Source organism: Heliconius melpomene, chromosome 5 (genome assembly GCF_056956725.1).
Source record: "Heliconius melpomene rosina isolate 202511_hmr_F chromosome 5, ASM5695672v1, whole genome shotgun sequence".
Classification (NCBI taxonomy): Eukaryota; Metazoa; Arthropoda; class Insecta; order Lepidoptera; family Nymphalidae; genus Heliconius; species Heliconius melpomene.
Window position 1 is genome coordinate 9,211,521 of NC_140393.1, and position 24,845 is coordinate 9,236,365.

At 34.6% G+C, this 24,845-nt stretch overlaps 1 protein-coding gene across 1 annotated transcript in view; it reads left to right on the top strand.

Annotated features, from left to right (window-relative positions):
- Window positions 1–2,790: 2,790 nt before the first annotated feature.
- The window catches only part of LOC146539265 (potassium voltage-gated channel protein Shaw-like), a 129,997-nt gene continuing 107,942 nt past the window's right edge, over window positions 2,791–24,845 (top strand). The window contains exons 1-2 of the mRNA XM_085185465.1: window positions 2,791–2,978; window positions 22,449–22,598. Of these exons, the coding sequence (XP_085041591.1) occupies window positions 2,935–2,978; window positions 22,449–22,598 (194 nt within the window). The 5' untranslated portion in view covers window positions 2,791–2,934. The remainder of the gene's footprint in view (window positions 2,979–22,448; window positions 22,599–24,845) is intronic.

Consider the following 24,845-nt stretch of genomic DNA (forward strand, 5'->3'; position numbering starts at 1 on the left):
TCTCGAGGCATCACGTTGAGTCGAGGAACTCAACCCCACACTTTGCGTCGTGTCTACAGCGTGAAATAAAAATATTGAATATTTCATTTCCCCAAGTGGGAATCGAACCTGCAACCAGCTGCTTACAGTCGAAAACAAAGCCAGTGGTAAACGTCTAAACTCTAGGTTGCATCTGTACGAGTATATTTGAGATACATAGTAAAGCTAAAGAAATATATCTACAATATTATATTACATATCAGTGTTAGGACGTTTTAAATTCTATATAATATATTGTTCTCGACATTCCGTAACGGAAAACGGGTTTAATTAGAAAATGATAATGGAAAAATCTAATGCTTCCGTCCTATTGTTAGAAATATTTCATTTCAGTCATTCTTGATTTAAATGAGAGATTACAATAGATACTACTATTATTATAATACTAGGTACTATTGTATGGCTCTAGGTTCACGATGTGTCCCGCACTTAGATAGGCAGAGGGAATCTGAGAACTTAGTGTTAAATCACTCCGCTTCCATTGAGACACTTCTCCACTTTCCATACACTCCGTTCCCCACTTTCCGCCAAATTCTTGAGGCATTTTTTTATATAAACTTATTCTTTATTTATATAAACTTTAGCAATAAATTTAAACATAATTAATTGTAAAATAGATAAGGAGACTTTGCACTGAGCTTTTAATGTAGCTTTTGCTTCATAACCGCAATTTTCGTAAATGGTTATTACACGAACTACACGTATTACCTCACAGTTCACCCTCTAATCGTGTGAGGTAAAATGTCCGCTATAATTTATCTAAAATATTAATTAAGTTTGTTGTTATAGTGAATGTAGAGTGACAGAGAGAGTGAGAGAGAGACAGCCTTAAGAAATACTCTCTAGCTTTAATAGAACCAGTTCCAAAAACTATTTCCTAGCTTGAATAGAAAATAAAGTAACAGAATAAATCTTTTTATGTTGAATAGAAGAAGTCTATACCTGTTGAACTTTGACCCCTTGTTTCCATTGACCCAGCGGGCAAACATGCAAGGAAAAGCTAGTATATTAAAATAAAGAAAAATCAGAACACAAGTGAACTTCAAGCTATAAATAGTTAAGCAGATTTCGATTCGATTCAGCATATGAATAATTTATAAGTAAATCAAAAGGCAAATGTATAAAATATTCACTGACCGATCCCAGACGCGCTGATGCTGGTGTCTCGCGTGGGTGTGACAGCTAGCTGGTGGAAAAATTGGCTTGTATTTCGAGGTTCTACTGAAGGAGAGTAGTTTTGATTTCTATGAATGTGAAAGGTGATTATTTTGGTGTCTTTTTTATTTCGCTTTAGGCAGAGAATCTATTGTTAAAACACTCTGTTTTCTCTTTTCAATCCGAATTCGCATAGTCTTCATCTTGTTTATAGGAAATGGCAGAGTAGGCAGTGGGAAAATAGTAGTTGAGATACTCCCTTTTCTACTTTTTGCACAATATGCGAGACAATCCGTGTTATTTTGTTACCAGAGCGAGTAAATGAAAATAAACCATTCTGTCAAGTGAGAATCAAACCTACACCTATCGTTTACTGTCGTAGACGCTTTCCAAATGAAAATCGAATAACAATCGCGTATATAACCAGATACTGTCCCATTGCGTTTCTTATTATAAACATATCCATGAATAGAATAATAGAATAACATTGGCAACATCATTTCGCAGTTGAATTGGCAAGTAAATGTGATGAAAATTTTATTTGGAAGGCGAAAAGGTCGTATAAACTCTTAAAATTAGATGAAATAATAGAGATAGAGATAGAGAAACTGTATTTCCTTTTAAAATGTCAATATTATAGTGCATCAACTGAAAATTAATGCAATATTTTATTGAGCCCAGTCCTGGTGCAGGGGAACTAGCTTGTAGATATATGCGCGAAAGCTGTGGGTTTGATTCCCACTCGAAGAAATTAAATATCTATTTTTTCCCTTCCTCGCTCTGGTAAAGACTCACGCAATGCCTCAAGAAATCAGAGGAAAGAGGGGAAATCTTAAACTAGGTTTAACGTGTTAGAATCGGGATTAGTGGGGAAGAACTTTTTCTTCCCCACTAATCCTAATCCTATAACTACGAGAACCCACGTAATTTTAATGACACATTCTAAGACGTAATTGGGTACATCTACTAATATTTACTAATATTTTTGGACAAATCACGCGTGTGACCCCAGAACTAAGCAAAGCCTTTATTATATTACTGAGATAAATGAAGGAAGCGGTCGTGCCGTAGCGAGACCGCGTAGCATTTAATAAAAGTAACAGTCCTGGTATAATTTCTACATACGGATAAATAAGATAAATTACTTTTACGTTGAATTCCGCCACGCAATACGGAAAATTTCGAAAATGGGGTGATATGTGGAGACATGGGGAGTGGAGATCCTCTCTAACCAACCAGCTATACGCTAATGTTGTAAAAATAAAATAGTATACCCATATTTAAAAAAAAAATAAGAGAGACGCAGTACAGTTAGTTCAAAATGTACAATATCATAAAAAACAAAAACTAAATTGTCGAAATTAGTAAGTTTCTCAATTAGAATACAATATGTTGGAAATTGGTTGGTACGTGTGGAATGGAGTGTCTCAACACTATATTATCTCTGCCTATCCTGCTAAATGCAGGATAAATAGTAGCAGGTGCAGGATAGGCAAAGAAAAAAAAGAAAATTGTATATCACATAAGAAAAAACACATCAACCTGAGAGGCGCAGTGCAGTCCGCTCAGTCTACAGGTGGGGGGTGCCCGCAGCTTCAGTAGCAAGCCGGCCTTCGTCGGGGACGGTCGCGCCTTCGAATCCGGGCTGACGTAAACAATATTAGTGTATAGTGTATCGTAATGTGATCCCAGTGCTGTGTCAGTTAAATAAATGATTGTCGATATCTATGATTCATAGTAATGGATGGAGAAAATCGTATCATTTTAAACGTTGGTGGCATCAGGTACAGTTGGTTTTTAATCATTTTTATAGAAAATTATTGAAATATATTGGAAAATTAGCGCTTATTTACATTTTGGTTTCAATTATGTGCAGTTAGTATGGTTTTGGGAAAAATAAATTATTTTTGTATTGTATTTTATTTCATTTTTTATTAAAAACTTAAGCCTTTTCCTATGATCAGCAAATGAAAGCTTTATTTATTTAGTTTCTTAATTCTGGCAAAAAGCCCGGTGTTGAGTTTCGCCACTCGACCCGCAATGCCTCGAAAAAAATCGGCGAAAAGTGAGGAACGGAGGTTTCTCCGCTTACCCTGTTGTTTGAGGGTTACAGCGTGATGCTGATTCTTAATAAAATTTACACTGTCAATATTAATATCTGAATATATATTAGAGAAATTACACTGTACCTACTATAAGTTGTCAGAATTGTTAGAATAAATACTGTAGATTGTGTAAATTTTAGAATAACATTCATTCTAATATTATTGTTATAGCATTTATTTTTCTAATAAGAAATACAAAGATGATTTTCTTTTCACTAGCAGTTTTATATTCTGTTTTCAATATGAATATATGTGGACTAGATCGTCTTCAACTTTGCGTGGAATTTAAGACCTAAAATCTTGTGTTTTCCCTATATAATTCCCTATAATACTCGAAATTCCTAACTTTCCTTAGAAATTTCGAGTATTTCAGGTTTGTAAGTACAATAGTTTTGTATGTCTATTGACTGTCAGTCACTAAATATGAATACAGCTTGACGATGCATCTCGCACACAGCAGGGTCAGCAGAGGAAGCCTAGTGTTAAGACATTCCGTTTCTTCCTTCTTCCCGCCGAATTGTTCAAGGCATTGCGTGTTGAAAGGCGGAACTCTTTGTCTTGTTGCCAAAGCTAAGATTTAATAATTATAAATTCGATATCTTTTTTCTTCGTTTATTTACCTACTTAAGGTAAATAAATTTGTTTGTGACCACGGAAAGTATTTGTAACGTCGGGTTTCCTAAAATATATAATACTCAAGTTTACGCTGGTTAAAGATTTTCATATAAAATGTGTAAAAATCGCAAAAACTAAAGATCATTATATTCATCTATTACCACCGCTCGTACATATGTAGCACATAATAGTTTTTACTTCTCGAGTTTCGAGAGTTACAAATTGAATTTTAACAGATATCTGACATTTGTCTTCTTCGATACAAAAATATTACAATCTTTTTCAGACCATTACAAATATTTAATGTTTTCATTTCCTTGCTCTGGTGACGAGGCAAAGCGCGGCTTTGAATCCCGTCACTGTTTCTAGAACGCGCTATGCGTCTAGAATTCGGCGGAAAGTTCGGTTCGGTTTCCTTTGCCTACCCTGCTACATGCGGGATGTAGCGTGAAGCTGAAAAAAAACTATCATGTTATGTTATGTCAAACACAATAACTTTACAACTAATACTAGTAGTGTTACAAATATATTATTATACAAGGTGGTATTTCACGCCCAGAAGGCATTCTGTTACAAATTGACACCTCTCAGCCTCTGAAGAATTGAAACCAAAAATATCCCTTCTCTACGTCCCTGGAGTACTTACTTAAATAATATTTTATTTGAATGTCACCTTGTTGGAATTATTATGTTGATTTTCCTTTTATTTAGGGTAAAATAAATGTTCGACTGATTTTAGTCGGACTGAGTGACTGTTATTTTTTTATAAAAACAAAAACAAGTCCATTGTTTTTGTTTTTATAAAAAAATATCTATTATATAAATACTTTTTAAATGAAATATTACACATTTTTTTATTTATTTTCCATCTAGAGCATTTACAATTTACTATTTGTAAAATAAAAATGGCCAGCTGAGTATATAAATCTTTTATTTTTACACATAGTGTAGAATAAGAAGAGAGCATTATAATAATTTACTTCGTTTTTAACATTTTTTATTCTATACTTACGAAACTTATTAAGAAAAAAAATTTTTTTTATATTACATTTAAAAATTTGAGCGAGATTTGAACTAACACCTCTTGGACACCTTCCAAACACTCTGACCACTAAGCCATATGTTGAGTGAGAGAACCTAATATTTCGATGTAATAGTGGGTAGTGGGGAGTATCGGAAGTATCAGTGGTAAAAATTACTTCCCCCACTTAGAATATGTCATATTTAAATATGACATACACTTAGGTGTTTGACCAAGCGAATGAAACCGCAGGTGACAGCTAATTATATCATAATTAAGCATTACATAATATTAAGAGCTCGCCGTATCTATACATATAATAAAATCGTACCTAACTGACTGTTGTCTATATAATTTTGATACTGTTACCGATATTGAATTTTTCCAAAGATTATTTTAATATTAAATTTTTGTTTTATTTCAATTTATGTCACTATAAACCAGTCATGTTACTATATATTCGTATATTGTCTTTTAAATGATAGACTAAATTAAGACTAATGATTTAATACTAATTAAGATTAATAAATAAATTATAACGATCAAGCGGGCGAAGCCGCGAGCGAGTCTTTTATAATTAATATATAATATAATATGTTTATAATGTACACTTTCTTGTCTAAATCTGGTATAAAAGACCTAGTTAATTGCAATCATCCCTCACTGTCCCCTACGTGCATCAGGCGTAGATTAGTGGTTATACGTGAGATGAAAACTAAGTAAGATATATGACATATCATATATGGACATAACTATGTATTTATGTAGGATGTGTATGAAACACTATCTAGGTGCAGTGGTACAGTGTCTGGTTGTGCAGAATTGGTGTGGGTTCGATTCTCACTCCGAGGAATGATAATATTTTAATATATTTCCATTTCTTTTCTGTGTTAAAAAAAGCAGACGGAATTTAGTGACAATATTTATTATTTATTTTACATTCTTAATGACAATATTATCAAGTCTAGACTAATCTCAAGTGGTAGTGACGCATCAGCTCAATGTTTGGCTATAAACCTGATGGTCGTGGGTTCGATTCCAATTCTGGGCAAGCTTACTTATACTACTACTTCTTACAGCTTAATCTGCTGTGAGATACAGCATGAAGCTACAAAATAATAATTTAGAAATCTTAAAAATTATGATTAAAGTTCGTCAAGTTCTTTATAAATATTAAAGTTATAACAATTTTAATATTACGAATAAGAGAGTGGTGAAGTGTTGTGAATTCCTTTTTTTTTTAAGTAACTTTTAAAACATTTTTTTTATTTGTTATAAAAAAAATAAGTTATCGAAACGAGGACTTCCATAGGGGATGCCTTGCTATAATACGGGGAAAAGCATAGACAACATAGGCAACACTTGGAAAGAATTGATAATATTAGAATTGTTTTCCTTTTCTCGTTTGAATGCGTAATACATACTTGGTGTTAAGTACCGCCATTCAACATGAAATATTTCTTAACTAAGCAAAAAGTGAAAAATGGAGTGTATTGACACCTCTATCTTTCTTAAATTTAAAAAAGTCAACCTCATTTAAAACATTAATTGTTAAAGTTTCCTGAATAATAGCGGTATTTAAAAATTCTGTAAAAGTATTATTAAAATTTTCTTTGTTACTATTATTAGTAAGAAAGGAGGGATGGGTAAAAACTAATAAACGCACAGGACCACGTCAGGCGTTATTAATATAAAAGTTGGGGGAAACTGAGCTAAAATATTAAGGTGGAAGGCGTTGTAAAGTATAATTTTACACTTATATTAAATTTAAATTTATTTTGCTCGCCTTGTTTAGAATAAGTAAATAAGGCCCTTATTTATAAGCCGCTCTCAACTCGGAGTTCGATTTTGAGATCATAAATGTTTTTTCATCTCTTCACGCCGTCTTCACGCTGCTTCCCGCATTTAGCTGAACAGGCAGACTGAGCTTAGTGTTAAGACATTCCGCTTCCCACTTACCGCCATTTTCTATTTTCCGCGCTTTTTCTCAACAGTGCTCAGCAGAGCTAAGAAATGAAAATATTAAATATTTCATTTCCTCAAGTGGGAGTGGGCGTGGGCCTAGTTGAGAGTGGGGAGCAAAAGTGTCTTAATGGGTCTAAAAAGTAAGTGTCTTAAATAGAGTGTCTAGACATTTGGTATCCTCTATCTACCCTCCTATAAAAACCCAGCTGTAAAACTAAAAAAAATAATCACACGCGCTATAAGCCCATTCTAAATTACCAACTTTTTACAAGTTCTTTCTAACAATATAAGTTTTGACAATATCAATGAAGGGATAGAAAATTTCTAACTAGTCTTTTGGAATACTTCTAAGTTACAACTCCGAGGATATGTTCAGCTTGTGATGGCAAGACAAACTTAGTTCAGGGCCTAAGGCAGTACATCCACTTAGTGGAGTAGTTCGTGTATTGTTTTAAATGGTTCTTGTTATAAGTTAACTCACTTGAAATGGTTTACGAGCTTTGACTAGCCTTTTTTTCTGTGTCGGATTACTTCTATTATCAGCACATAGTCTAATTGTAAGCGCGGCGGTTGCGGGTTCGATTTCTTCTCGGAAATTGAAAATTTTCTTTTTCGCTAGAACAAATCATATACAATGTAAAGAAAATTAGTACGAGAGTGTAGAGCGATTTTTGTATCGTTATGTTTCCTTATATATTTTTATCCAATATACAATATATAAAACCATAGCGCTTGTTATGGGTTCAATCACCATAAAAAGTAAAATATAGTATATTATAATAATGTCGCTTAAAAAACAATGAGCTTGCTTAAAAACGACAAGCAGCTTCACGTGTTCTTCTGCCTATATGTAGAAGAAACCTAGAGTTAAGACACTCACCGCCACTCTCCGCCTAAATTTCCAGAAATTATATTCTAGAAGTGTTCTTTCAGATGAAATTCAACGCAGCGCCTTTACAAAGGGAAGTTGTATATAAAATTAATAAATTATTATAATGCCCCTTAGTTGGAATTAAACCCACGAGCATCCCATCTACAACCAGACTATTCTAATACGCCGTAACGATCTCAAGATGTCTTAATTTACAATTGAGCTAAAAACTAGCGAAGAAATGCAAGAAAATGACAGAAAACACAAAACGGCAACTGTTACTTCTACTGGCGATGGCGCCTAGAACAAAGACTTTCATCTTAATTACGTTAGTTGACAGAGTAAGTTTATCCAGCATGACTTGTGGAGGCAATTACGAGGTCTTATGAGTGAGTGGTTACAAAATATTATTTACTAATAGTACTGTTAGTGTATTAATAGTAATAATAAATAATAATATTGGCCGTGACTGTAGCGTGACAGGTTGTGGATTCGATTCCCATTCTGGATATAAAATATTTAATATATTAATTTGTTCGCTCTGGTGTCTAGGACTCTAGGCAAAGCGAGTCAATTTGAACAATTCCGTCACGCAACACGCAATTCTTGCCAAAATTCGGCGGAAAGTGGAGAATTCAGTGTCTTAGCACTACGTTCTCTCTCTGCCTACTCTGTTGTGGGCGTTGATTTCCGCCATTCAACACGTAATGCCTCCAGAATCTAGCGGAACACTTTCCGCTGGAAGAAGAGCGGAGTGTTATAGTGGCAACAGAAATATACAAGTAGTGAAAATTTCAACTGTTTTACTATCACAGTTTTTGAGACAATGCCTGGTGACAGACAAACAGACAGACACATAGACGGACAAATGACCCTTGGGTCCCAATTTACTTTTTAAGTACGGACCCCTAAAAATGCACTCAACGTCAAAACTCTATATGTACATACATTACGTCTCCTAAAAGCTTATGCTGTGCTAAAAGCATTGCAATATAGTTATATTCACATATTTATTTTTTTATTTATATAGGAAAGAAGTAAGGAAATGTTTATATTATAATCATTTGAGTTTAGATATTTTTCTGTAGCTGTTATTCTGCGTATATCAAAAAAAGCTAGTATTTAGATATTTTGTTTTCTATGCACTGCACAATTTTCGGAACACTGCGCGTTACTTAACGCCAGGCTTTGTCTACTAGAGCGGGAAAATGAAAATGATGCATATAATCATTCCCCCGAGTGACAATCGAACCCATGACCAACTCGTTTACAGTTAGATGTTGGCCCATGACCTCCTGAATGATAGACATAGTTCCAATATTTATAAAATTGGACGAGAAATGGAATATACCTAGTTAAAGACCAAAAAAATCTAGTGCTTACCTTTAGAATATTCGCCCAATTTGAAAAATAACATGAGTGGCGTAACTCAACGCCGTACTATAAGAAATGCTTTACATAAAAATTATACTATGAGACAAGGAATTTTATATAACAAAAACCTCATCTTTATTCTGTTTGCTAATCTTAAGTGAAAGACAACAACGCTCCAAGCGTCATAATAATAACCTGCGTACGACGTGACCTATACAAACAGAAGGGGGGGTGTCGAGAGGAACACATAAATACTGATTTTGTTTTGACAGGTTGCCTTAAGTGTGAATTGAATATCTGTTACTTTTTGTTTTAGCTTCACCCTTTATTCCGTACATAGCACGGTAGGCAGAGGGAACCTGGGAACCAAGTTTTAGGACACTTCACTACTTTCCATCCAATTTTCGAGACTCAACACGCAATGCCTTCAGAAGTCGTTGGCAAATGTCTTAATGGGAACAAAGTATCTTAGCACTACGTTCCCAGGTTCCCTCAGCCTACCCTGATATGCGTGGAGTGTAAATCTAAAAACTAATCCCTGTAACATATTGTTATAAACGTAACCAATTAATTGGAATAAATAAGCTGATAGTAGGTTTGTTTGTGCGTAAAATTGATATGTAAATGTTATACCTACTGTGTGCGAGCTCACGCTGCACTGTTTATATAAAATAGTCTGGTTAATCGGCTAATATTGTTAGTTGATCTATTTGTTAGTAAGTTTATTTTAATACTATAAATAGATTAATTAGTGATAAATAATAATTTTCATATTATTTTTAAAGTAGCATATAAGTTTTATTATATAGACTGTAAACGCAACAGGTTGTCGGTTCGAATTTTACTGAGGGACCCTCTGGTAGGAAGTAAAACGCGGCGTTGAGTTCAGCCATTCAATAAGACTCTTAATGGGAACAGTGCCTTAGCACTAGGTTCCTAAGTTGGCTTCTTTGCCACCGCAAGGAAATGAAGGTCAAGTCAAGTGGAAATGGAACACACAACTTATCCAGCTTACAGTCACATATAAGTGTCCTTCCACCTCAATTACTCTATTATATTATAATCTATATATATAAAAGGACTTGTCCTCACTGACTGAGGTAAGACGCACGCACAGCCGTAACCGTTGTGCGTAGAAACGTGAAGTTTGGACAGATGTTTACTTTCGTAATCTAGACATCCACTAAGAAGGGATTTGGAAAAATTTTAACCCTAAAGGGGCGAAATAGAGGTTGAAATTTTGTATGGAAAAAAAATTAAATCAGCACTGATTTTCATAAAATTTTAAATTTAGATTTTTTAAAGTATTTAATTGAATACGTGTTTCATTGTTTTCTAAAATTCACCCCCTAAGGGTGCAAATAAGAGGTTGAAAGTTTGTATGGAAAAAATTTTTAAATCGCCACCGAATTTTATAAAATTAGTAATTTAGACTCTTAAAAATATTTCATTGAACACATGTTTTATGGTTTATTAAAATTCACCCCCAAAATATGCAAGCGAAGCTGCGCGCATCCGCTAGTTAAATATATGTAAGCCAAACCACAACACTTGGCGTAACGTAGACATGTGCGAGTGTATTCAACTAAAGGCAGCTGAAAGTTTATTAGGATGTGTTACGAAGTAGAAACTTGCGATAAGCTTCGCTTGCCAACTGAGCTTCAAAAGCTTTAGCGGTAAACATGTTTTAATTTTTCAGGTCTTCGTGGCGAAGGGGTACATGATTGCGATGGTTCATATTTAATATTTTCTTTTCCTCGCTCCGGTAACTAGGCAAAGCGCAGGTTGAGTTCAACTCAAAACGCAATTTCTCAAGAATTTTGTGAGAAGTGGGGAACGGAAGTATCTTAATGAAAATCAGAGTACTGTCACACTAGTTTTTCAGGGTTACTCTGACTACCCTGCTATTATGCGAAAAGCGAAATACAGCGGCTTGAAGCTAGAATATACTTCTGGATCTCTAAAGCGGTGGTCTCCAAGACCTTAGAAGCGGAAAGTAAACTATCCATCAGGTTATTTGTGTGGCGTCCTATAGAGAACTATGCTTGTAAAATGCTTTAAGATAAGAAAAAAATCTACCAAAAAGTGTTAAGAGAGTCTGTTCTTGACTCTTACCCCAATTTTCGAGATGAAGTCGAAAATCAAAGTTGCTGTATCGGGGCTCGGGAAGTGAAAATAGGTGGTATTATAAACATATCCGAATGGGGATCGAACTCACTGTCATCGCGTTTACACTCAACGCGTTACGAGGCCGAATCCAGTTTAATTTCATATTTAAAGCCTATTCAATTTATATTAAAATTTCTTGCCTAAATAAACCATCTCCCATACATAATTTTCTTTTACATCACGCTGTTATTTCGAAAGTATGGCAAGGCGTCCTCTAAAAAAACTTCAATACTGTTCCAACTTAATAAACTCGAGGAAACAATTTCACGGCGGGTACTTTTAATTCAAATATGCGAAACGGAAAGAAAAGCAAAACAAGGTAGTTACTTCGCGAGCAGAATGTGTAATACTTGGGTAAACAAGATTTTGTTGTCGATCATTTCTTTTGGATGGCATTTCGAAAAGCTTGCTTGCTATGATTATGTCTTATATGGACCATATAAGGCAATCATTATAATTATTATTAGGTATTATATACCTTCATATGGCAGAGTTAGCAGAGGGAACCTCGGAATCTAGCGTTGAGAAACTCTGCTTCCCACATTCCGTCGAATTGTTTAAACATTGCCTATTGAGTGGTGCAACTCAGTCCAGTGTTATGCCTCGTTAACGGAGCAAGAAAATGTAAATATTTTATATTTCGTTCCCCTGAGTGGGAATCAAACCCACGATCGTCGCAGACAAGGCTTCTGTACCACGAAGAGGTGGAATTTTTCTCGCATAACTGGCTGATGAAGCATAGTGTTAAGGGACTTCTTTCCCCACATTTCAAAATATTGGGTGTTGAACGGCGTAACTCAATGCAACGCTTTGTCTTGGTACGTTCATCAGCATTTCCAGTTTTCATAAAACTATCTAAACTGTATATATTTTGTATTTTTTTATATGTTATTACTGCACAAAAAATAGTAGTGAAAATCCCAGTATTTACAGTACAAAGATTATTTACACTGTTCGCTGCCTCGTTTAATATTCGGTTTCACGTCCCATTGACTCCAGTCGACTCCCGAGCTTAGATGTGGACGGGTTTTCGTATTCTTTTTTAAATATACTTTTTAACATTTCTCGCTTTATCCCGCATACATCAGGGTAGGCAAAGAGAATCTAGTGTTAAGACACTCCGTTCACGCATTTTACTACCGAGGCATTGCGAATTGAGTGGCGGAACTCAACACCAGGTTTTTGCCTTGGTGCCAGAGCGAAGAAATACGAATGTTAATAAATAATTATTAATTACCTCGAGCGGGGATCGAGCCCACAAACGTCGTTCGTCGTCGTCGTCATTAAGGAGACACTCTTGTGTCTTTCGCCATAACGACCTCTATCTCACTAGGTTCCCTCACCTACCCTACTATTTGCGAGGAACGGCGTGGAGCTCATAAACAAAATCACAAAAAAATTATTGTATAGTACATGCGGGCGAAGCCGCGAGAGGGTCGCTAGTATAATCAACAAATGTCAACAGTTAATAGGATGACACGTGTGAACGACGAACATACATAAGTATCAGTCGATAGCAATTTCAACTTCGCTCATTTAAATCGAGTTCAATTGTACAAGTTATAGTAGTTACTGTCCAGAGAATTAAACTTGTATGGATATGAATGTGAATGGCGAATTTTGTATATATACGTATAATTTTACTGATATATTGTTTATTTTTTAAGGTTGACAAGTTATGGGTTCGATTCGCAGTCGAGAAAATTAATTATTTATTATTTATCTTTCCCTCGCTTCAATAATGAGACACAGTGCAGCGTTGAATTCCACCACTTAATATGCAATGTCTCCATAATTTCGATGTCTTAAAAAGATCCCAGGTTCCCTTTGCCTAACTTACTCTGTACATAACAGGATCAGTGTGAAGCATAAGCAACATTGCTGTTACTAAAATTTCATCTAAATTCGCTGCAGGTTTTGCATGAAAATGGAACAAACATTATATATCATAATATTAGTAGACGACAGCTTATATATTGATAATTAAAGTTAACACACTAAAAACACAAGAAATTTAGAACTAGTGTTTTTTAGAAAATTAACAGAAACGGCTTTAGCAGTTTGTCAGGTGGATTTTCAAAGTATAACTTACGAGTTACGTACAAAGTGCCTTCACTTAAGCCAAACTAAACACGTTTGGAGCCGCTAAAATATTTACAACGTAAAAAGGTCGAATACTTTGTCTCGTATAACGTGACATACCGGTGAGCAAACGTTTTAGAAGATAATTTAGAAGTTTTAGAAGGTTTTTTTGGTGAGAAAAGCTTGAATCGATTGATTGGTTGTGGGTTCGAATCATTTTTGGAGTACATTTCGTTTGGAATGAAAATAAAGAACAGTGTTCGTTTATTACTTCTTTCTTCTTTAGCAAAGTATGTTAAACTCTTTACTGAACAAACTCTCTTTTTCTTTATTCCTATCATCATGCCTATTCTTCATAATATTTTTGATTAAAAATATTTAATTAAAATGTTTGGCAATTGTCCTGTCCCTGGCAGTACGTGTACGTGAAGTACATCTACGGCGCTTTTAATTCCCTCCAATTTAATTCCCTTTAATTAATCTCTGTTATATGCGTGATAGAGCGTGAAGATAAAAAAAAGATATATAAAGTTGTTTAGTGACTTTGTTTTCTATAATGAAGCTATTGTCGTAGGAAAATTACATGATAATATTTATTAAGAATTCGTCTGCGAAGGAACATTTAACTGTCTAGATAGAATTACCTGTTATTTGTCTGAAATTCTTGTGTTCGTTCTGAAGTGACTGTGGAAGAAAAACAATTCCTTGAAATGCTTCGAAAACACATTTCGTAGTAGGTATGATGAGTTAGAATTTGAAATTAAAATTAATTTAAAGAGACATAATAGAAACTAAGGTGTGGGATTTAGTGGTGTAATGGGATAAAATTCATTATTAGTAAGAACTTTTGGAGGCCAGTCGGCTTCAGTGTAAAATCAACCAGTTGTGTGTTCGATTCCCACTCGAAGAGATAAAATATTTATTTAAATGTATATTTTCATTTCTTTACTCTGGTGTCGAGGCAAAGCGCGGCGTTAAGTTGCACTACACATGCAATGCCTCCAAAATTCAGCGGAAAGTGTCTTACTAACTAGTATCCCTCTGCTTATATGCTATGTGGGGAATACACCGTGAAGTTAAATGAAAATACACCCCACATTTAGAAGTAAAATGAAAAGTGGAACGGACTTCCAATTGGTTTGTGTCAAGGTTAGCACAAAACGTTCTCTCGATGTTCCATCTGCGGTACTCAAATATTACTTAGACAAATGAATACCTAGATACCTAGGAAGAGATGCCTTTGTGGCGTACTTTTGGGTTCTCGTTACGGGAATTATTCTATTTATATTTGAGGCCGTTGTGGCACAGAGGTAAAAGTGTGTCTTTTTTGTAAATTCAACGGTTGTGGGTTCGATCCTCAGTCGAGGGAATGAATTATTATTTCTTAATATTTTCATTTCTTCGCTCTGGTACCATTGAAAATACCCGGCATTGACTTCCGTAATTCAATATGTAATGATTCCAAAAAAATTACGGAAAGTGGGGAATAAAGTGATTTAACACTAGGTTCCCTTTGCCTACCCTGCTCAAAACTCATTTTGCACACAAGGTTCCCAGGTTCTCTATGCCTACTCTGCTACGGTTAACAACGAGGAGCTAAAAAAAATATAATGTATTTTTTTCTAGATCTTCGGCATATTCTTGTATTTACTGTTACATCAGGCTTTATAAGTTTTCAGCGGTTACTCATAAACTTTACTCGCTGGGAAAAGCCTTAGCCTTGGCGCTTAATTTCTTTGCTGTTCCAAACAAATGCAAACAATGAAAAAACATTTTTCTTACATTTTCTAGGAAACTTGCTTGTACGAGTATATTAGTAGAAAATAAAGAATGTACGTTTTTTCGACTGTTTTTTCTTTGACTCCCTTCTTTTCATTTATATATCTCTTTTAGACAGAAATTTACGAATATTTGAGATAAAATTCACCAAGCTTCGAGTTGTTTTGAGTGGCGGAACTCAACGCCGCACTTGATTTTCTTACAAAATCGAGGAAATAAAAATAATTTTCCACATGAGTGGAAATCACACACAATCGCCATGCCAGTCAGATTGATAAAATTTACAATTGAATGGAAAACTTCACTTCCCTCTTTAATGCTATCAGTGATTTAATCAAAGAAGCCTTTAAACATGGAACGATATATTAAAATTTAAATGGACTCTTGCTAATATAATTAGGCTCAGCACGTGGTCGCGACTGCTATGGAATATACCAGGAGAAATATTTACATGTACACTTCTTTAGTATAAATAACTTTTTGTTTGGCTGAATTCAAATTGAAAATAATATTTTGGAATAGATAGTGAATTTATTAAAAAAGGCTATAGGCTAAATTACTTGAGCCTACGGCCAATGAAAGTTAAATAACAATGAGAAATATTGCATAAATGGTAAATTTGAAAGCCTCAGTATAATGCTTGATGTATACCTCTTTAGTTATTTCCATTTGCCAAAGAGGGAGAAGCCGCAGGAATACCTGCTCAGAGAAATGAAATATTTTCGTTTTCTCGTTCTGGTACAAGGCACAGTGCAGTGTTGAATTTCGCCATTCAACACACAATGTCACAAAAGTTTAGCCGAAAAGTGGAGAACGGAGTGTCATGACACTAGATACAGTGTGAAGCTAACAAAAAAAAACCTAATGTCCTGAGACTGATCTTAATTCTAGTTAGAGACAGAGAGAATGATCTTAGAACTAGAAAATTCGGAGGAGGTTGGAAAATTGGGAAAATTTGCTATTTGCTTTCGTTTCCCTAGAAAGACAGCACGGCATTGAATTCTGCTTAAAGTGCCCACTCTGATATGGGGAACCTACCTAAGAGTATTTATAGATGTGTAAAAACTAAGTTAATCAGTTCGGATAAGGATAATAAAAGCGAGACTCAATTACAAAGCCCTATCACCGTTGGCGTTCAGTTAATGTGTCCACAGGATTTATTTGGCTACCTAAGATTTAATCAGAATTATCTTTTTTTATTATATGTAGCCAAGTATGGAACTAAGCGCGCTTCGATTGTGGGTTCCATTTCCAATCGAGGAAACGAGATATTAGGTAAGTATTTTTACTTTTCTCTCTCTCGCTCTGGTAGCGAGGCAATTCGCGGTGATGAGTTACGTCACTCAACAAGCGATGCCTGTTGTTGATAGGAGACGCTTTGCCTTGACACCAGAGCGAAGAAATGAAAATCTTTCAAGTGGAGATCGTACCCATAACCAGTCGAGTTTATAGTCACGCATGTTTCCCTGAAGAACTGAAAATAAATGAATAATAAATAATCATTTAAGTGTACGGAAATCGAATCCACAACCGTCGCGCTTTTAGTCAGTCAAATACTGTATCACTGTGGTAAGATTGCGTAAACTATAGACTTTATACAAAAAAATTCTCATGCAAAAACTACCATTTATAATTAGGTTTAAAGAAAAATATAAAATGTATGAGCACATTCTAACTTACTTACAAATATTTCAAGAGTATTTAAAGAATGAACAATTTATGAGCATTCTCAGTATGTAGAGAGTATATTACCGCTTTTGATGAATAAATGTATATTTTATGACGTTTCTACGGCGCTAATAGCTTATGACGTCATTTTCCACTAGCGTTTTCTGTGACTGGTAATGTTAGAATAATTAATCACGTTAGTACTATTATCACGTATGTTGAGTGGTGGAACTTTTAACTTGATGTCAGAGTAAAGAAATAGAAATATCAATAAATAATAATTCATTTCCTCCACCGGGGATCGAACCCATAACCGTCTCTAGTCACACCCTCGTACTCCTTCGTCACGACGGCCCCCTGATAATATAAAGGCTCCTATTAAAATAAGGATTAAGATCCGCTTATTTATTATTAAACTTCTTTAGAAGTAATGTACGTGTATTGAATACGAAAAAAGTGTTCATTATACCGAGGTCGAGAGATTTACTTGTAGGGTGACCATGGGGTAACTTAAGGATGGTCGAAATATTTGTAAAAACTGGCGCAGTCAGCCATTTTTTTTTAAATTAATAACTGACATTCACTGGCTTAGTAACAAAATTAAAAGAATAGGTGCCATCGTGCTACTGCAATTGACTGTAACGGTTGTATGTTCGATTCTCAATCTGGATAATTATTTTAATTTTCTTACTCTATTATTAAAATTAAATGTAAAATAACTTTCGCCACTCAACAGCGTCTTTAAAATTGAAAGGTGTTGATTGTCTCAATTGAAAAATTTAATGAAATGTCTCAACACTAGGTCCCTTCTGCCTATCATACCTACCCTGCTATATACGGTTTCTAAGAGGCGTGGGTTCTAGTACTATTCCGTTCAAATTTTTATACATTTCTAAATAGATATTAATTTTATTTTTGCACATTTAGAAATATACAAACTTTAAAAGTAATTAAAATAAGTGAATAGGCTTTAGTTATATATTCTGTCCATATCCTACTGTTCATTCATTTATTGTCACAATACAAAGTTGCTTAAGAACATTATATGTCAGATTTATCTTGAGCATTGTAAGTAGAGGGTGAATTATATTTATATTCAGATTAGTGGAAAATATCAGTAGACGTTGTTTTTATGTCATTGCGTAATATATAACAATCTACATAACATGAAGAGTTGCGGAACTCAACGCCGCGCTGTTTTACTAAAGAGAAATTGACATAATTCATTGTTCGTGGCAGAGATCAAACCTTGACGTTAATTTCACTGCCAAGAGCGTCTTAAAGTAGTTTAATGGATCTTAAATTGCTGATATTATAGATTATTAATGGAGAGCGGAGTGTCTTAGTTCTAAGTTTCTCCTCTTTTTCTACCGGAAAAAAATCCGATCAAGTTCGAGTCGTACTGGCCCGCCGAGGATTCCGGGTAAACAAAAGTGGAAACGTAACTTATATTTGACAAACTAGGATCTGTAGAGCTGCAAATTGAATATTTATTTCAGCTCCAGATACTTCCACGCCCACGCACTTCAACATAGAGATAAATGATCTTGACAGACGAACAGACAGACAGACTGAAGATAGTAATCCTATAAGGGTTCAGGTTATTCGCAGGTACGGAAACCTAAAAATGAAAATTGAAAAAGATATCCATGCCTATATTATAAATTCGAAAGTAACTCTGTCTGTCTGTCTGTCTGTCTGTCTGTCTTTTACGCAATCAGGGTCAAACCGCTAATTTAATTGTGATAAAATACTCATATAGAGATACTTGAGGGTCCCGGGATGAACATAGGATACTTTTTTTTCCTCATATTTGTAATATTTTCGATATATATCAATATATTAAAATAATTAATTTGACAAGCAATTTATTCCGCCATGTTAATAACAATCGTCGCTACGCGTTGCTAAGCAACGGCTTGCAAAGTTTGTTGTTTTAAGAAAACGTCACCCAAAGTGAGTTTGCTTAATGCATACATGGCGCGCGCCGATATAGATTTGTATACATTAACAAAAATTAGATGATTTCTATAATTTGATATTCATCCTTATGAAAATAAATATAATAGTCATTTTTAGCATTTCATCTAGATGGAAATTATAGTTTACTGTGTAATATTCTAATAAATAATTAACCCTTATCTTCATTTTGCATAGTATACTATACATACAACTTTATAAAAATATACGATCGCTATAAAATAAATTTTAACTTAGTTTTATTAAACATATGACATTTCTAGACATTTATTTATACTTCAAAAATAAAAATAGTAGTTTATCTATGATAGTTTTAAAAAAATTGTCAAAAATAACCGTCAAGGCACGCTGCTCAGATTTCTCTAAGGTAAGTTTTATTTTATTTTTATGTTTGTACTCCTAAATATGTATGTTTATTATAAAGTACACATGCCTAAATGTATGTTCTTACACATTTTTATATATAAGCTGATGTCGCTATATGAATTAGTATGTTTTTTTCGTGTTTTTTAATAACGTATATTATACTATACATTGCCGCAGTTGCAGTCGTTTACCTTTCGCTGGTGGTGTATAGAATAATATACATTGCCAACTTCACAGGATCAATATTTTTTGGAACTTTACTATAAAATGTAAATTTCAAGTATGTCTTTCTTATATACTAAACCAATTTTATTATAATGTAAAAGATAGTTATACTGTCGCCGTGATATAGTGGTTCTAGAAAGTTTACACACCAAGTTTTGGGTTTGATTCCCTTAAAAAATACTACTATTATTATTACTGAATGACTACCTAACTATATAAAGGGACAAATAATATTACATTCATTATTTACCTATTTATAACACAATATGGTTTGGCTTATCTTTGGTGTTGGTTTTTTGCATGTTTCTTTTGCTTTGGTTTTAAACTCTATGGGTGATAGAGCTGGGCGCACTTTCTCCTTAGTGCCTGAAGAGAATGCAGACTCTGACACAAGTGACGAAGCTAGTAACAGTAATGAAGCTGGAATGATTGGATCAACAGAAAGTTCTCCAGAGCCATCGATAAATTCAAATCTCGAAAGGTTAAACCTCCTACAAATTTCTGATTATGAGATAGGAACGCGTGCAGCTGATATTTATGCCTATACCACCGAATTGCCTGTTACACCTCATTCATTCATTAATTACAAGAAAGAATGAAGATAGAAGAAAATCGACATCAATATAAATCAAATAAGCCTTGTAAATGGAGTTTCAAGAACTAAATCAGAGCCGGTGTGTGACATCATGTATGCTACTTCTTGCTCTACATAAGAGATGACACTTTTACGGGCATTATTACTGAAGAAGAAGAAAAGACTATGGGTGTTGGAAGTAAAATAGTTTTAGTTTTATATACGACTATTAAGTCGAAATATTTCAGTGAAAAATTTACACGATTTCCCGCCAAGCAAAAATACAAAACCGGTATCTTAACGACCAGTCGATGATATTGGCTATGACAAATATTACCATTTGCCGCAAATAACCGGATATCAAATGTGCAAGTACTGCAAAGCTGTACTGCTGGCCAGGCACGTACCATGTGCATAAAATGTAAGGTTCACCTTTGTTGTGTGAAGAATCGAAGGTGTTTTTGGAGTGCCACCGCAAACAATAGGATCTCTGAATTATTATTTTGTAACAAAAAATTGTTTAAGAATGATTTTTTTAATTAAACATTTTTACTTCCATCAATATAGTTGTTTTTATTTAAAATCAGGTTATTTACAATAATCTTTCAGTATATTTTAAAAGCTACCAGTAGCATTTCCACCCTCCCTAAGCATCGCAATGTATAGTATAATATACATTCTTAAAAATGGTATAATCACTGTACGTGTAGCAATGTATAGTATAGTATACATCGTGTTTTTCCGAAATTTTCATATTATGATTTTTTAATTTATTTTTTTTATGTTTTTTATAGCCCAAAGAAGCTACCAGTATGCATATTTTTTGCTTTTCTTAAAAAAAAAATTTTTGCGAAGATAAGGGTTAAGGAGATGTCACTGATTCGAAATGACCTAGCCTACGAGCGGTATAGTATGAGTATGACCGACGCGAACGGGCAGATGACTTTGATGATTTTGTAAATTTTTATATATTTTCGAATTACTATTATTTTTTATGTAATTATTTGCTGCTTATAATTAATTTATCTCAGTTCGGTTATCTATACCGATGTTATACACTTAAAATATCGTAATTTTAATCATTTGGGATTTTATTTACTATTGTTAGATATATAGAAAAATGTTTAGTACGCGCGCACGGCAAACTTTAGGTACTTTTTCTAATATTAAGAATTTCCTTTAGTTACTTTTACTTCTTTTGTTTGTTCATTTCGGTTACTCAGATATTTTTCTAATAATAAATCTTCACTTATTATTATTCTTTAACTTATTTTGGCTTATATTTTCGCGGGCGTAGCCGCGTCCGGGCCCACTAGTATTTATATATATTATAATATTTTAAATATTTCCCGTCACTCGTTTCAGTTTTACATTCATAGTCAAGTATCTATTGTGAATCCACTAATGGTTCGGAATAAAAAGCTTTTAGTATAGAGAGCTTCAGTACTGACATAACTTTGAAAGTTCGTATTAGAAAATATTCGATATTTATTGTACTATCAGTGAATAGTAAAAATAGATGAAAATGTAGTGTAGTTGGCGCGTATTGGATTGTACACGTGGTAGTTGCGAGTTCGATTTTCACTTAGAGAAAAATTACTAATACTTTTTTTTTAATAAAATTTACCTACAGCTTGATTTAACTATATTTATTTAGCGAGGCCAGTCGTGGTGCAGGGTGCCACTGTTAACGTAACAGTGTGTGTTCGATTCCCATTCCATTCCATATTATATTTTTATTCCTCGCTCTGATAATGAGGAAAAGCTAAGCATTATGTTCCCGTGTATCCCATGAAAATGGAGAACGAAATGGAGTATCTCAACACGAGGTTCCCAGGTTCCCTCTGCCTACCTCGCAATGTTAAGGAGGCAGTTATTTCGAGTCGAAAGTACAAAAAAAATTCCTCCCCCGTATATCAATACCAAAACGACATTGTCACTCATATTGGCTGTATAAACCTTCAGCGTCAGGTGCTCTTGACACCTGTTGAGTTGACGTTTGATTTGTTTGTTAGGCATTAGGGGGTTTGCCAGGCTTGTGAAGTGAAGGAATATATGTCGGCCTAATGATTCTCATTGTTGGAGATCTATTGGGTTAATATTTGAAGTGGTGGTTGTGGATTCAATGTTCATGTTGGAAGAATATTTATATTTATTTTTTGCTGTATTCTGTATATAGGAGGGTAAGGGGAACTTACTGTTTGTTAACTTGGTTCCCTACTTTCCGCCGCTCAAAGCATTGGTATCTCAAAGGTATCTAGTGTTGCAATTTTCGAGAAAATGTGTGTGAGAATGTTGACGGACAGAATTAAGCGCCCAGCTTTCTCTTTTTACCAGAACGAGAAAATTAATATAATTTCTTCTTCTGAATAAGAATCAAACCTACAACTATCGCGTTACAACAAGACATCTGTATGTATTATTTTAAACTAATATACTGATTAACCTATCTTTTTCTAGATACGAAACGTACAAGGCTACCTTGAAGAAGATACCGGCGACGCGCCTCTCGCGGCTGACGGAGGCGCTCGCGAACTACGACCCGGTGCTCAACGAGTACTTCTTTGACAGACACCCGGGGGTTTTCGCCCAGGTCCTTAATTATTACAGGTATGTGATAAAGCGATTGACAAAGCTAATATTTTAAGGTGAGTCGTGGCGTAGAGTGGGTTCGATTCCTACTCGAGATTAATTTCATCGCTTTGGTAATGTTGAGTTCCGCCAATGCAATGTCTCCAGAAATCGGCTGAAAGTGAGAAACGGAGTTAGTTACGATACCTTTACGCGATCGCGAAATCAATGATCTTGACAAAAATTATCTGATGGGGTTTTTTTTCCTTTTGAGGTACGGAACCCTAAAAAAAGTCCATTTCTATACACAGTAGCACTAACGCGACGCCGATATTGAATGTCGAAATTTACGTTTCAACCACTGTGGAAGCTTAAGATTCAAGTTTTAATGTCAGCTATAAATCGTCTTCTCGTTGTGCTATGTTGTTATGACGGATTTTATTTCGCAAATAAACCGCGTGTTTTGATGACGTTTCGGAATTTTCCGTAGTTACGTTTTAAAAGGTTTATATCTATCTATCTATCTATCTATCTCTCTATCTATCTATCTATCTTAACTAGTATTGGGTATAAAATTGAAGAGTCTGTTTGTTTGTGATTATCTCAAGATCTGGTACTTTAATTATTATATATTTTTAATTTGTTGTTAGATTAGTTATTTTTATGAGTTCATTCTAAGAAGAGAGCTAGGTTCTATATTACATCTACTTATATACTTGCTATGTGACTATAACTATTATTTTTTTCTACACTTCTAAGTGCCCCAGCAAAGAAACGAAGCAGTAAAATTTCAATAAAAAGAATCCTTCTATTTATACAAACTCTTTAAAAAATATTATCATCAGGTATATTTTTTTTATTTGCTAACAAAATTGTGAGTTATACTCGCTGCCCAAACTTAAATAAGAGCGACCAGCTGTTATTTTAGTTAACTAAATAATAATTTATTCATTTTAACTCGCGATATGAAAACTTATTTACAAACTCTACCACACTGAGGGTTTTGATAACTTTTGGAACTATATTTTACTTGTACCAGTCGTCGCCCGTAACTTTGTACTGGATTTTAAAACCCGTTTTTTCCGTTTCCCGTTGTTAAAAAATCAGCTTCGCACTGATCCTGCACACAGCAGAGTAGGCAGAGGGAACCTCGTGTTAAGACGCCCCGTTCCCCACTTTCTGCCGAATTCTGGAGGCATTGCGTGTTGAGTGGCAGAACTCAACGCCGCGCTTTGCCTCGACACAAGAGCGAAGAAATGCAAATATAATTTTAAATAAATATTTCATCTCCTCGAGAGGGGATCTAACCCACACTCTCTGCCACTTTTCTTAGTGTTCTCTCCTACTCTCCGTAACCGGCACAACTTTCTTAAACGTTTAGCTTTGTCGGTGTGTTGTCACTTACAGTGTTTTTTAGCTTCTCGCTGCCGTACTTGGCAGGGTAGGTAGAGGGAACCTGGGAACTTAATGTTTCTCTCTTCGAGCCACTGTGCCACGACTGGCTTCAATTTCTGTACCTGATAATAGAAAGCCGAAATGTACTGATGGACTTCGAAAATAGATAAAAATTAAAAAACACATAAATATTTGACTTATAAAAATCATATAAATACATTTTGACTATTGTTATTTTAAACCAGTAAAAAAACGTACGAAACCCTAAAAAAATACTGTATTTCCACTCAAAAAATAATATACGCGTATATATTTAACTTTATACAATACTAGCGACCCTCTTGCGGCTTCGCCCGCTTTTACTACAGGATTATTCATGTAATGTATGTTTGCAAAGCACTTAAGATAATGTGGAAATTAATAAAACCCTAATGCAACCCGCATTTTTGTAGTTTCAATAAGGATTTTTCAATTGTTTTACGCAGCAAGGATTTCTTAGTAGGTAGCGTAATTTTAAATCTGTGCTACTAATCTTTTCAAGTACTTATTAAAATATATTTAAATGACTATTTTTAGATAGTTAAATGACTATTTTTAAACGGAAGAAATTATAAACAAAAACCTACCTACTACTAACTACTACAAAAAATGTGAAACCAAATATATCGCGCTTAAATAATACATTCAACTCAAAATCTTCGTTGCTATAGAGGCAGCCGGGTTTTTTTTTTCAAGCTTGTGGTTAATGCTGAAGGGGGTATTCTGTCCCTGATGAAAAGCAAGCACGACGTGGCTGCCTGTGAGGAAAATTAAATATAGAATGCATGGGCCGGGAATCGAACCCGGGCCGCCCGCGTGGCAGGCAAGCATTCTACCACTGAACCACCGATG